This window comes from Accipiter gentilis, chromosome 19 (assembly GCF_929443795.1).
Source record: "Accipiter gentilis chromosome 19, bAccGen1.1, whole genome shotgun sequence".
NCBI lineage: Eukaryota > Metazoa > Chordata > Aves > Accipitriformes > Accipitridae > Astur > Astur gentilis.
Window position 1 is genome coordinate 16,428,824 of NC_064898.1, and position 14,379 is coordinate 16,443,202.

Genomic DNA, 14,379 nt, shown 5'->3' on the forward strand with positions numbered 1-14,379 from the left:
CCCGCCCTGAAGGAGTACGGGATCCCGTCATAGACTCGGGTTTGAGTGGCACGTGAGCTGCCCAATAAACAGAGAAGGGCGCTGCCCGGCCAATGGAAGGGGACAAGCGGAGAGAGGCGGCGCGGCCGCCTGCGGCCAATCGCTGGAGCGGGGAGGCGGCGTGTGGGAGGAGCGAGCGGCCGCGGGATTCGTGTGCGGCAACAGGGCGCCTGCCGCGCACGCGCGGAGAGCCAGACGGCGGAAGAGGACGGTCTTTGTCAAAGTGAGCCCCTCCGCGCCTCAACCAATGGAGAAGCAGAAGCCGCCCGGGGCGGCCCAATGGGCGCCGCGGCCGCGACACCACCCAATCGCCCGCCCGGCGCAGGGCGAGGGCGCCCGCCGCGGGATTGGCGGCGGCGCGGGCGGCGTGGGCGGCTATTGGGCGGCGAGTTTTGAAGGCAGGTTTGGCGCGAGGCGGTGATTGGCTGCCGCCGGAGCCCGAGCCCGGGGCGGAGGGAAGGGCGGGGGGCGCGGGGTGACGCCGATGCCGACACCGACACAAGGGGGACGCGGCTCGGCGGCGCGGGCTCTGCGCGGGGCCTAGGGCGGCGGCGGCGGCGGAGCGCGGCGCGGCTCCGCTCCGCTCCTCCGGCGGCGGCGGCGGGGGCGGCCGCTCCGGCCCTCGCCCCGGCCCTCGCCCCGGCACCTCCCTCTTCCCCTCCCTCGGCCCGCCCGTGTCCGCCCCGCCGGCCGCGGCGCGGATGGCGGCGGCGGCGGCCCCGGCTCTTTATGCCTGCACCAAGTGCAACCAGCGCTACCCCTTCGAGGAGCTCTCCCAGGGCCAGCAGCTCTGCAAGGTGCGGCGGGGCTGAGGGGGGCGAGCGGGGCAGCGCTCGGCGGGACGGGGCCGCCACCCCCCCCGCCACCCGGCCGGGGCTCTCGCAGCCCTGTGGTCCCCGGGGCCGGGAGGAGGAGGAGGAGGAGGAAGGCGGGCGAGCGGGCGGGCGGGCGGCGGCCCCGTCGCGGGGAGGCAGCCCCCTGCCCGGCGGGGCACCGGCGGCTGGAGGGTTTGGCGGCGGAGCGGGGAGTGTAACGCCGCTCTTCTCTCCGCAGGAGTGCCGGATCGCCCACCCCATCGTCAAATGCACTTACTGCCGGTCCGAGTTCCAGCAGGAGAGGTAGGGGGGATGCGGGGGCGGGGGTGGGAGAGGGCGCGGAGGAAGGGGGGGGGGGGGGAGGGTGCCTCCGCCTCGCCCCCAGCGCGACCCGCCGGAGCGCCCGACCCGCCGCTGTCCCCCCACGGTGAGGGCAGAAGGTCGGCACCGGCGGAGGGAGGGGAGGGCCGGGCCGCCGAGGTGGCCGTGCGAGCCGGGGCAGGACCGCGTTAGGGCCGCGGGCGGGCTCGCCGTCCGGCGGGGCTGGCGTGTGCGTGTGCGTGTCCGCCTTCCAGCCGGTGCGTGGGAAAAGGGTTTCGAGGCGCGCGGCTGTCGCCGAGTTCAACATTCTGCGATTTTGCCTTTAGCAAAACTAACACGATATGCAAGAAGTGCGCCCAGAACGTGAAGCAGTTTGGAACGGTGAGTAGGCTCTCGGCTCTCAATACCGAGCTCGTTCGCGCTTTGAATTAGGAAAAAAGTTCTCTTGCAGCTCAGCTTCGGACTTGGGGGTGGGGAAGGTTACCTCTCAGAAAGTGCTCTTGCGACTAACCTTAATTTTTCAGGGGAAAAACCCCAAAACGTTATCCTTCAGAAAGGTAATGGAAATTACTGGCAGCTCCTGATTTCCTTCGCGGCTTACCGTTTCTTTTTTTTCCAACTAAAGTTCAGCGTGGTTCTGTGCAGCTTGACGGTTATGAATACTTGCGATACAGCTATTCACAGCGAAAACAATGTTATTTCGCTTTGTGCGCGTAAAGTTATTCTTCGCATATTCTCCTAAATGCACGCTTGATGGCAGAAAGACCGTTGGCTGTCTGTGTTTTTAATGAGTGGTAAATGTGAAAATCTAATAATACCACATACTTTATATTATGTAAGTCTTAAAAACGTTAAATGCGTGTTAATCGCGTTAAGCTATTAAGTAGGAAAGATTTTATGAGCATTAGCTGTATCCACGTTACTTTGCGTTTTCTCATCTCAAATTTCAGCTTCAGTTCTGTTAGAAAAATTAATTTTTTAATATATGAATGCACCCATTGTATCCGAGCGCCCTGCAGATACTAGTTTATAGAAGGTATCAAGATAATCTTGTTGTGAAACAGAAGCGCGTAACTTCTATACACTTGACATAAACCATATTAGATGAAACTCAGCTTATCTGAGAAACATAACAGCTCTTGGTATGTAGTCAGGCGTTTTGTGAATGTAAATGTAAACCGAACAAAGGATGTTCTTTCAAAAGCATAAAATGTAGCAAAATGAAGTGCGAGACAGATCCAACAATTTTTTTTACCAGTAGTTCATCAAAAAAACAGAATTGCATTGAAGATAATCAGCCATTTCTAACCTATGAAAGCTGGCAGCAGTTTTATTTTCCAGCAGTATATTATTCTAGTTGAGTGTATGATCTAAAACTTGATAACCTGACCTCATGGTATCTGAAGTTGTTTTGGGGTTTTTTTTTTCCTATGTTTCCTGCAGAATTGCAGGGATCAGGGTACTAATCTTGGAGCTGTGGGGTTATCAAATCCCTGAGTAGTGCAAGGGAGAGGGATGTTTTCAGAAACTTCCAGTCTAAAAAAATGACTTGATTACTTTTCTTTTAAAGTTTTTAAAGTAAAAATTTCATGGAAAGTCCAGACTGGTTTTGAGCATTGAAGGAACAGCGTTTTAGGGGAAGCGTTTAGTACTGAAGATAGAAATGGTACAAAAAAGGTTCTTTAAGATAGGTTATATGAAGCCCTCATAGTTTAGAAGCATCGCTGTGCGATTTGAAATACTTGTGTTCGTTATAAAAATTGTAAATGCGTTAACTTCAGCTCAACTTACCTGTTTTTCAGCCCAAGCCCTGTCAGTATTGTAACATTATTGCAGCATTTATTGGCACAAAATGTCAGCGTTGCACCAACTCGGAGAAGAAGTACGGCCCGCCTCAGACATGTGAACAGTGCAAACAGCAGTGTGCTTTTGATCGAAAAGAGGAGGGAAGAAGGAAGGTAGGCTTTGTTCCACACCTGTAATGGCTTAGTCTGACAGCAGACAAGGTTCCTCCTTTGTAAGAGAGAGATTAGCAGGAATGTATCTTAAGTTCGCTAATATTAGATTAGAATTACTATGCCATGCTTTACAATATTTAAATTAAACTTCATAACTTGCGGTTGTTGTGTTAGCTACTGAGCTAACTTACTTTAAACTAAACCACTCTTCTTAAAAATATGCTTAAGCGGAAGCTGACAGTTATAGCTGGGGAGCAGAGGTTAAGCAGCTGAATGGTTCCTGGTGCTTTGATTTTTTTTTTTCTTTTTTTTCCCCCCATACATTGGATCTTATCTATGTCCGTAACTCAAATCTGTCGCTTTACCTCTTCTGATTTGTCTGCCTTGCCTTAAAGGACAGCATCAGAGACGTGGACTGCTCTGAGCAGCCCTTTGTGTTCTGTTTTCTAAAATAGCTTTGGTGAGTGCCACTTTCTCATTCCAGAAGGTGCTGAGGAAATGACCTCAAAAGCCTCTTGCCTGACCCCAGGAATAATGCTGTTTTTACAGAAGAAATTACTTGGTACAAGTAGCACGTTGGCTGGACCTCTTGATTCTGCCTGGAATGCGATGGGTTGAGAGAGGGTACATGGTGTCTAAACTACGAACAATTTGTCCCTGTAAAAAGTTATTGTCACTTCTGTGATACAGAGCGAGTCCAACATTTGCTAAGACTGCTTTCTAGCATAGCTTTAAATGGCAAAAAGAAATGGTGTAAGATTCACTTTACTAAAAGTTAACATGCATACGTTGGAGATGTTAGTGGCAGTTTCATACCAAAGAGATGTCTGGGTTTTTCCCAAAGATAACAGATGAAGTGAAACAAATTTTTCTTGCAAATATTGAAATACATGTTTCTAGTGCAAGTATATTTGGGAAAAAAAAACCAAAACCAACCCTGCTATGAATTATTTCCCAAAAGGTTGATGGAAAGTTGTTGTGTTGGCTCTGCACACTGTCCTACAAGAGAGTGCTACAGAAGACAAAAGAACAGAGGAAGAGCCTAGGATCTTCACATTCTAACTCCTCATCCTCATCTCTTACTGAGAAAGACCAGCATCATTCAAAACACCACCACCATCACCATCATCATCATCGTCACAGCAGCAGTCATCATAAGTAAGTATTTAAAAAATTGAAGTAGCTGTTGGTACCTCTTCCTCTTCTGTGTTCTGTTAGTACTGAGATCAAATCAAAGGAAATAAGAAATGCTGTTTAAACATGGCGTCAAAAGCAGTAGCAGAATGTTGTTCTTCCATGGTCTGTCAGAATCCTTATATTCTTATAGTATGGGTGCAGGGAGGTCACCAAAAAGCAGAAATTCTTGGTGATCATCAAATTCGTCAATGTTAAAATTGGTAGCAAGTCTAGAAAAGAAACCCATGGAAAGGCTACAGAAACAGGTTCCTTGGGGATGAACTTGAATCTGGCTTTCTAAGCGGTAACTGCTATTCTGCATGCATTTACCATGGGTTAAAAGGTGTGTATTAGACGTGAGCACAGAAGAGCTACTTCGCTCAGAATCTCCACCCTAACTTGCTTCATTCTGACGTGTTTGTGCACACATACTTGCAGATTAATGGAGAAGCAGAAGCAACTGTGTGGGATCACCCTCAGTCTCTGACCAGTTTGTGTATCTGCTCGTTTTTATAGTCAAATCTTGCTGGAATAGGCAGTTTGTGAGTGGCTGTGGTGCAGACATGGGAAAATAACATTGTCAGTTCAGTTAGTGGCGCTCTGGTAACATTTCAGACAGTTTTGGCGTATCCTCTGCAACTTTTCTCATTGTGCCGTCTCTGGCCGTGGCATACGCAGTGTACCAACTTTAACGTACAAACCCAGTTTATTTAGTCATAAATCCCAGGATTGATTTGGCTTTTATGCTAGTATAATAGTAGTCATGATTCTTATTTCATTGGTAGGCTTATGGCAGCCTAACTCTAGAACTACTTATTTTATTTTTTGTGTTGGGTAGTAAATACTAGTGCTGCAATGGTAATGACCCTGACCCCAGACACAACAAACGCTTCCATTCTAGGTTTCGCTTTTCTAGTGCTTATAATTTTCCATTTTGACTGAAACTTGCCTGACTAAATGTGACTTAAAGATAGAAGGAAAATAAGCTGGAATGATATTGGGAATGAGGAGAAGAGAAATGCACTTACTTTCACTTTAAAAAAGAGAAAAATAAGATTATTTTTTTTTAGGAATTCGAAGAAGAATATTATTCTTGTTATGCTGAGAGTTATTGTACTATTCCTGTTCTTTCAAATCTCTGCTGAAAATTGAGTTACAACAAGCTAAATCTAAATTAATGTGTGTGGCAGAGATACAGTAAGGATTAAATAAAAAAAAATAGCTCTTTACTACAGAGTAGAGCTTCTAATATACTCAAGAGTTATAAAAGTAAGCATATGTCTATATGGATCACAGTGTTCCTGGTTTGGCGCCTTTTTTCTGTAGGCTGCCATGGGTCCATTGCTTCTGGTCCAATAAATATGACTTTTTTTCCCTATCCATTTCAGTTATTGTTAAGATGAGTCAATAGAGACAATGAGGTAGAAATATAGATTCATTGAACTATTTCATTCAGTGCAATCTTTGAAATGCTACCCTTCCTATATCAATGGTATTTATTAGTTGCTTTTGAAATTATTGAAAACAAATGTTTAGACCCGAGAAGCAGTTATTTTCAGGAATCCAAAACTTAACTTTGCTCTTATGCTGCCACATAAGCACCACTTCACATAGCTTTCATATGGCAGTATGGGAATCCCAGGAATGCTGCTTTAGACCAGCTTGCTGAGTACAAGATTAGCAATATAAAGTTCACAAAAATTGGGAGGTACCAGCAAAAAGGTTTAGCCATCAGTCTTGAAGTCTACCCCTCGTGCCTTAGAATAGTGTAAACATTTAGCCAAGAAATATTTTTATAGCATCCTGACATGGTAAAAGTGGTCATAAGTATGACAGATCATACGACTGTCCAGCTGAAAATTCATAATTGTTAACTTTCTTTATTAAAAAAAAAAAGGTGGGGTGTGGCTTTTTCTCAAGTACGGATAACATTCACATAAACTTAGAAATAATGGCATGTTTGGTCAGTTACCAAGTACATTTCACATATTTCAGAATCAGCAATCTGAGTCCAGAACAAGATCAGGGACTATGGAAACAGAGGTAAATATGTTATTATTTATTAATTTCCTTTTAATTTATCTTGCAGTTTTCATTTAAAGGACTTCTTTTCTTGCATTTCTGGCTAGTCTCTAGCATTCCAGTTAGGAGCATGAGTTAGTTATTTTACATGTACCAAATGGTGATATTAGAGAGTTATATAGTATGAGGCTTTAGGTTTACGTTTTGTTTGATTTCAGCCATAAATCCTCTGCAGCTATTCAGAATGAAACTCCAAAGAAAAAACCCAAACTGGAATCCAAGCCATCAAATGGAGATAGGTAAAGTTATATTTTTGTAAAGCTGAGCCATTTCAACCAAATTAGAGCACTGATTTGTGGCCAGTTGCTTCTTTTCTTTTTTTTTCTTTTTTTTCTTTTTTTTTTTTTTTTTTTTTTTTTTGTCTGAAGAATGAGGGAGGTAAAACTATTGTCCAGCCAGATAGATTGTTGGGTAGCATCTGAGTGCTGTCAGTCAACTAAATGACTTTATTAGCAGAAAACTGGCACTGTTTTCCTGCTTTTAAGCTGCTTGGGGCAAAATTAAATAAACCTTATGTGCGAGGCAACAGTTATCAACGAAACAGTATTCCCTGACATCGGTGGTTTGTTGATTAGATGCAGGGTTGAACCTGCTGCTTTAAGCTGACGTGTATAGAGAAGTCTTTTGGACCTTAATGTGTGAGATTGAATCTCTATTCTGTCTCTGGCCAAACAGTTGGAATAAAAAGAAAAGTGGCTGCTTCAGTCAAAAGGTATTTGTCCCCCTCAAAGCTAATACTTAATTATATTTCTGCAGGTGTATGTAATGTGTGCCATTAGTAAGGTAATTTGCCAGTTGCATCCATTTCTGTCAGGTACATACTTTTTTTGCATTAGTCCCTAAGGATGTTTGTAGAAATATTAATTACCCAATTTGAAATTTACAAAAACTCCTGGGTTTTTTCTGTTGATGTTGTGAGTAACTATTGTTTTTTACTTTTAGTAGCTCTATAAATCAGTCAGCAGACAGTGGAGGAACTGACAACTTCGTCCTCATAAGTCAGCTGAAAGAAGAAGTAATGTCACTTAAACGTCTTCTGCAGCAAAGGGATCAGACTATTTTAGAAAAAGATAAAAAGGTAAAAGTTGCATCCGCTTAATAAGAACTTTATAATTTTTTTTCTATTTTGTAGACTCCTAACAACGTCAAAATGGTGAGATAAAACAAAAATCAGATACAACTTTTTTACGTAGCAACTAACCAGATCTTACCATTTAAAGGACAAGTTTGGGACTTTTGTATCATGAGTGTATTTTGGCTCTAAGTCAAAAAGGAATTAATCTTACCTCATTTTAGCCATCTAGAAGCTAGCCATCTGGTTCACTGTTGCTCAGGCTGCCACAGGTGATGGATAAAATGTCAGACAGTGGTTTGTATGTTTTATATATTCTAAACCGAGTCATGCCAAAAATACCAGATACCTACATAGGTTGATGGGCACACAAGATAAGAGGAGGATTAAGAGTAGTAACCATTCTCAGTTTACGTGTACAGTGTTTGACAATGAAGTGTTTTGACTTTAAAAGATTGGTAGCATATGTGTAGTGTAGGTTATCAAGTCTTTGTGGATGGTCAGAGACTAGGAGGAAAGCTTGGATCAGATGCCTGTCAGTCAACAAAAGTTAAGCGAAATACTCAGCCCCAAATGGCTGCAGTGAAATCGTACAAGATACTCACCCTTCAAACAATCTAATGACAAACAAGAGAAAGAACTACAAATATGTACTTTGCCTTTATGAGAGCTTATTTCTCTGCCATCTGATGAACTGTGTGCTTTTTAAGACACTGTCTGTAACAGTGGCTCTAGAATGTCTGTTCAGGATTGAGTAGGTTATGGAATTGTATTAAAAATAAATTTACTGTATTTTCAAGTAAAATTTTGAGTACAGATGCATTGTGTCCTATCAAAACTTTGATGGTTAAGAAAGGCTCATTGATCCCGAAAGGAAAATACTTCCACTTTTTCACCATAATTCAGTATCTTCATTTCTACACTTAAATGTGTTGTGTAAAGGATAATGAACATTTTTTTGTTTATATCGCTGTTATAGTATATCTAGTGTTGGAAGTACTTGCTATTTCAAGGCTTTAAGCGGTTGATGTGAAAGAGCTGAACAGTCTGTCATGGATTCTCTTTAGGTATTTTCTTCAAAGGACAGACATTAAGGCCCTGATCTCTCTCTTATGAAGCCAGTAGAAGATCATGAGTCAGTAGGAAGTTCACTTATCTCTTTTTATATTTGATCTACTGGGCAAAGCTAACAAAAGGGTTAGGTAAGGAAATGTCACCTACTTCTGCGTAACCACTGCAGTAACTTGTTTTGTGCTGTTTCCGTAGGGAGAGCATCTACTAATTTTAATATCCCCACTGCTAAAACTATTTATTTGACCTCAGAGTTCTTTGAACTTAAAGGCTCCTTCAGGCATGAATTATTTACTTTCTTCAGCTGCTGCGGGGGGGAGAAAAGCTGAACCTATTGTACAATGTTTCCATAGGTGAAAAATTTACAACAAATGAATGTACTGCAGATTTTTTTTGTCTGCGAGATAGTAAATGTAAAAATATGTAGTGGGATGAAAACCTGAGCCAGACCCGTGTGAGATTCCTGTTAATATTTTGTCCCAAGATTTGTGTAGGGACAACATTTGAACAGTTTGGAGCGCTCCAAAGGAAAAACCTCTAAAATATATAATGTATGGCAAGAAAAACAACTCAGTACACCAGCTTTACAGACAATCCTCATCATTTTTTTTGTTACGAGTCAAGATCTCAGCCATATCATTACCAGTGCTTATTGTTTGCAGTACTAGCCTTGTTTTGCTTTCTGGATAAAATGTTAGTGAGACACCAAGATGTTACTGTGGGGCCCTGAGACTTGATCATTAGGAAGGGACCACACTTCACTGAGTGTTCACAGGTAGTGTGTTTGCTCATCTCATCTAGTTGCATATTTTACTATGGTGCAATACTACCACTAGTTTTTTGGTATTTAGTTTGTGGTATGTGGTTTTGTACTGGATCCCCTGGAATTTGCAACAGCCGTAAGTACATACCTTGAGCAACAGTCTGTGTACAGTGAGGTATATATCCTTGTATCAAGATACCTGCACTTTATTTAGGACCATTTGATTGACAGTTCTTTTGAATACCTTGTTTCACTACATGTGATTTTACACATCTAAGGTTGATAATAGCAGTCTTGGTAGTCGTTTGCTCTGGTTTGTTATAGTGGGCTCCCTTGCTAGCAAAGACGCTCTATTTCCTGGTAAATCCAAATTGACCGGAGAGGTTCAGAATAGCTTGGTGAATCTGAGATGCTTTCTGGAACTAAACTTTTTTTAAGAAGTGGTTCCTAAAATTTCTGGGTCCATATACAACAAACTGCTAGTAGTTCACCCAGCTGTACATGTTTCCAGAAGAAGTGTTCAGCTGCTTGGGTAGAAGCATGTATCACAATTTAGAAACACCTGCCTTAGTGTACGTTATCTGGATCTCTGCCTGTCTCAGGAGAGACCCAGTGGCAGCAATACTACACCATACACTCAGAATTAAATCCTAAGTTAAATTGCTTTAATTACACATTTCTAATAACACTGTTGAATTCACTGTTGTTGTGGATTGAAAAGCAATGAAACTGTGGAACATATACTTCTGTTTAGGACAAATTGTAGCATAAAAGGACACAAAGGATTCCTTTCTGGTTTAGTATGGAAGATTTTTCATGTGTTACCGTACCATATAACTGAAGAGATATAACTGAAGATTGTGATAAGGATCCCACAGCTGAAAGAACAGCTAAGATTATAAATCATTAGTCTTGTATTTGATTATTTTTTTTTTGTTGAGGATTAACCTTCTTTATACCAAATCCTGAGCAAACAATATGGTTATATAAGTAGAGTTGTTTTCTTCATATAAAATAGACATACTTGCTTTTCCAAGCTACTTCTGAAGTACTGAGCCGTCAGTACTACAATAGTAAATAAATAACAGTGTTTCCTGAGATTCCTGAGGCTTGCATAAAGATTTCACAGATTGATTAGAAGATGTATACTGTAGCAGTCCAAGGAATCTCCATAGAATTTGTGGTTTTAGTTGACAGAACTGAAGGCAGACTTCCAGTACCAGGAGTCTAACTTGAGGACAAAGATGAACAGTATGGAGAAAGCTCACAAGGAAACTGTGGAACAGTTGCAGGTGAGTAATTGCTTATCAATACTTGAGAAGTACTTCAGATGGAATTATACATTCAGGCTGTTCACTTATGGCAATGAAATAGTACCAAGTTCTTGGATGGTCAAGGTCTTGAGTGCTTTCTAACTTTGAGATAGACTCTTACCTCACATGCTTTCTCAAAGGTTATGTTATTTTTTGTCTGTTCTCTGATATTTAATCAGTTGTCAGCATGCTATTGATGTGATTTAAGGGCTCAGCGTTAACACAATTGACAGTTAAATGTCTCTTGTTAAAGCATACTTTATCAGGAAGAAAGCCTGAATTTAGTTGCCTTCTAAATCACAGACTGAACAGATACTCGGTGCAACACCTCAGATACTAAATTTTGCAATACAGGAAATGTGGTTACCTTTTTCTGTTAAAGATGGAACATGCATATCAAAAAGCATGTACAAATCTTTGAAAAGTGCCAATATTCTCAGCGTGGTCATTTTGGGAATTTGTTTCGTAAATGCAATGGGAAATTAGTGCATGACACTACTGAGACGTTTCAGTAATTCATAAAACTTTTTTTATCTGTATTGCAGGCCAAAAACAGAGAACTACTCAAACAGGTTGCAGCGTTGTCAAAGGGTAAAAAGTTTGATAAAAGTGGGAGTATATTAACATCTCCTTGAGGAACTGGCTATTGATGGGGTTTGCTACTCAGTGTAAATTTGAGTGATTCTGTGAAGCCCTTAAAATCCTGTGTAGTGGAAAAAAATATTTTTGCACACCAGATTAGTTGGCATGTTTCCTACACGTTTTTATAATTAATATGCAGCTTTTTTTAGTTACTGTTCAGATGAAATACTTCAACTGGCTTGAAGAATGTTTTTATTTTTTTGATATTGGAAACTTTTTGCCAGCAATAGTATTAAACAATTGCATAGAGAACATAGCAGTGCTCTCTCTAAAAGGACAACATGCAATAACGAACTAGGTGTACTTTTTACAAAGCAGCAACTGAGTCTTTTCAACTACACTGATGTCAGCCAAAAGTTCATGAAACTGCAGTGACACTGAACACTGGTTTCTGGCAACTGTTCTTTTACTTTGTATCAAAATACAAATTTAGAATGGAAATCATGGTGCTCTCAAGTGAAATTAAAAAAAGGCATATATGTATGTGTAAATACAACTGTAATGGTTATATTCTTAGTTATAACAAGTAATTAGTGTTTTACATTCTTGTGATAGGGATTTACCGAAAGATTATCTATTGTACAGTAACAGAGGCAGTGTGGTTTTTGTAAGATTTACTGTAGATTTTTCTTGCAAGTGCCTTTCTCCAACTGTTTATTTATAGGAATGTTGGTATTTTGTACATAAGGTTTTTATGTTTTAAAATCATGTTTAATAAATGTTTTATGTAAATATAAATGTGTGTACAGAGGAGTCTGAAACAAAGATCGAAGTGGCTAGTGCAGTGCTTGAAGCAGCATTAAGAGCTAGCTAATTGATGGACAGTGAGTATTGGCTTTAGATAACCTTTGTAGCTTGTGTCTGTGAGGTGTAGAATTTTGTTAGTGCTGCTCACGCCAAACACTTCCTGAACAAAAAACGAAATGTTTTTTGCCACACTGGAGTTTAGTGGTTTGTTTATATATTTTTCCCGTTTGGCACAGCGCTAATTTTAATTCCATAGCAGACGTACTCCCTATGTTACATCCTTAATTAGTGATATACACTCAAAGTTTTAAAAAAATTTATTCCCAATGTCTGATTTAATGTACTTAGTTGTAACTTATGGTGGTTCTTTTTAATGAATTACAAGATTCTCATCCCCCAGTAAAGATACACAATGAGAAAAGAGTAGCCAAAACTGATGGTCTTGAAATTAATTAAGGGAGTGGATGTGGTATCAAAGGGTGGGTTGTTTTAATGTTTTGGGTAGATTTTCATTCTAAATTACATCAGTTTAAGTTTAGCTCCGCTCCTAATGGACATTAGTCATATTCAGAAATTTCAGTTAGACATAATTTAGTATACCCCAAGGTCTCTGTTCAGGAAGGTGAGTTACGAATCAGCATAAAGTGAAGTAGACTTACGTAAGTAAAGGTTTAGTTCAGCTCTGAGTACTGATTGGTAACAGGGTAACTGCTTATATTTCAGTAAGCTTAATCGTGTAGAATAAGCTACACACCTTTTAATTAACTAAAATCTGAAGTTCCTTGGCTGTCCACCCATGTACTGAACTATGAACACCTTTTCAGTAGTTCAAACAAGTTCCAGCAGTAACAGACTACTGAATAATTTGAAAAAATCACGCTATTTTTTTTCATACGGTATACGTGTATTTTTATACCCTGAAATCAATTTTGTATGTTTATAAATGTTCTTCTTTAAACTCTCTAAACTAGGGTAGAGAATGCTGCTATCCTTTGGGGGGTGTTATTATTTTTTTAATATACAAATTTATGACTTACTTTAATTCAGATTTAGTATTTTGATAATGTTTTTTTTTTTCCAGTTGAGTGGTGACCCATATTTGGTGAAATTGGTTTTAAAACACAGAAATGCATAGCAAATTGAAATGTTTGAATTAAGGTCACTTAATGATATCTGTTCAAACTGCAGTAAGGACAATTTAAAGGAACAAACTGAAGTTCTATATTAGAAGTAATTGAGTTTATAAATCCCAGTCTGAAAAATTTTTAGGGGCTTCACAGTGTTCTGTTCTAATTAAATACCTGTGGGTTTTCTTCCGTAATCTCATTTTTAACATGAAGTTTTTAAAAGTTCTAAACTAGCCAACTGAATCCCAGTCCTGAAAATAGTGTCCTGGAGCTGTAGATTATTGACATAATAAACTGATGTTCTTTAAACGTGGATCTGCGAGGAGATTGTTGTACTGTATTGTGCTTTATAGGCTGTTTCCAGATGTTGATTAGCATTGAACAGTAATGGCCATTTTTGGCTCAAGTTATTTATGTATTTTAAGCCTGTGAATATTGCAGCCCCCTTTTAGATAGTATGTCTAAATATGCGTTCTGCAGTGAAGCTATTCAGCTGTCCACATGTATAGACTATTGAAATACTGTACTGGCACACACCTGACCGTTGACATTTTGTACCTTTTCTAAATCCAATGTTTCACAATAAAATCTTGTCAAAACATTAATCTGTCCTTTTAAAATTATTCAGAAATGCCTATTTCGTATTAATCCTTTACGCTATGTCACTCACTAAAAGCCTGTGGCCAAAAAAGAGCAGAATTTAATATTTACATTTAGTATTTAGATTTCTGGGAAGATTAGACACCTTGGGCAGTCTACAAATTGTAACAAATGAGAACTTCAGATTAATTTCTCTCAAGAAAATATTTTGGGTTTCTGCAACAGGATTATAATACATATAAATATTTTCTCATAGAGAAGAAGAAAAAAACCCTTAAGGTTTGCCATCTAGTGGCATTTAATAAAGGCTTCAACAGTCTTTTTGTATTCTGATTAAAATCAGCACTTGTGTTTAAAAGTACCTGAATTTTAGTCTTAGTCTGTTAACCGTAAGATTGTTCTTCCTTTGTATACATTGTGTACAAGTTAGGCGATTCTGAGATTCGAAGTGACCTTATTAATTTCTACGTCTGTTGCCTATCTTGTGTCGGGAGGAGTTAGGTGCCCACACTAACATGCTGCCAGCTGTCAGTCACGGTGGCTGCAATTTGTAGATCTCATTTTATGTTTTTCTCAGCAATCAATCTTCATCTTTCCACAGTCCAGCAGAATTCTTCTCTTTTAAGAATTAAAGTTCAGAATGGAAAAAAAAA

The 14,379-nt window shown here is 40.5% G+C and overlaps 2 protein-coding genes across 8 annotated transcripts in view; both read left to right on the plus strand.

Annotated features, from left to right (window-relative positions):
* CCDC82 (coiled-coil domain containing 82) overlaps positions 1-14,379 on the plus strand; it is a 426,644-nt gene that overhangs the window by 351,150 nt on the left and 61,115 nt on the right. The window lies entirely within an intron of this gene.
* FAM76B (family with sequence similarity 76 member B) lies at positions 519-13,713 on the plus strand. Of its 7 annotated transcripts, none has more exons than XR_007508866.1 (10): positions 519-836; positions 1,093-1,157; positions 1,502-1,556; positions 2,978-3,133; positions 4,095-4,291; positions 6,305-6,352; positions 6,550-6,630; positions 7,334-7,469; positions 8,531-8,665; positions 10,488-10,586. XR_007508866.1 is itself a non-coding variant. In XM_049823536.1 (10 exons), exons 1-10 carry the CDS (start codon positions 741-743, stop codon positions 11,243-11,245), a joined length of 1,026 nt encoding a protein of 341 aa, XP_049679493.1. In that variant the 5' UTR covers positions 519-740; the 3' UTR covers positions 11,246-13,713. The 7 variants fall into 7 exon arrangements, 6 of the variants coding, with proteins under 6 accessions (XP_049679493.1, XP_049679494.1, XP_049679496.1 ...); XM_049823536.1 differs by lacking the exon at positions 8,531-8,665 and adding an exon at positions 11,156-13,713 and having other exon boundaries at positions 10,488-10,589; XM_049823537.1 differs by lacking the exon at positions 8,531-8,665 and adding an exon at positions 11,156-13,713 and having other exon boundaries at positions 7,337-7,469; positions 10,488-10,589.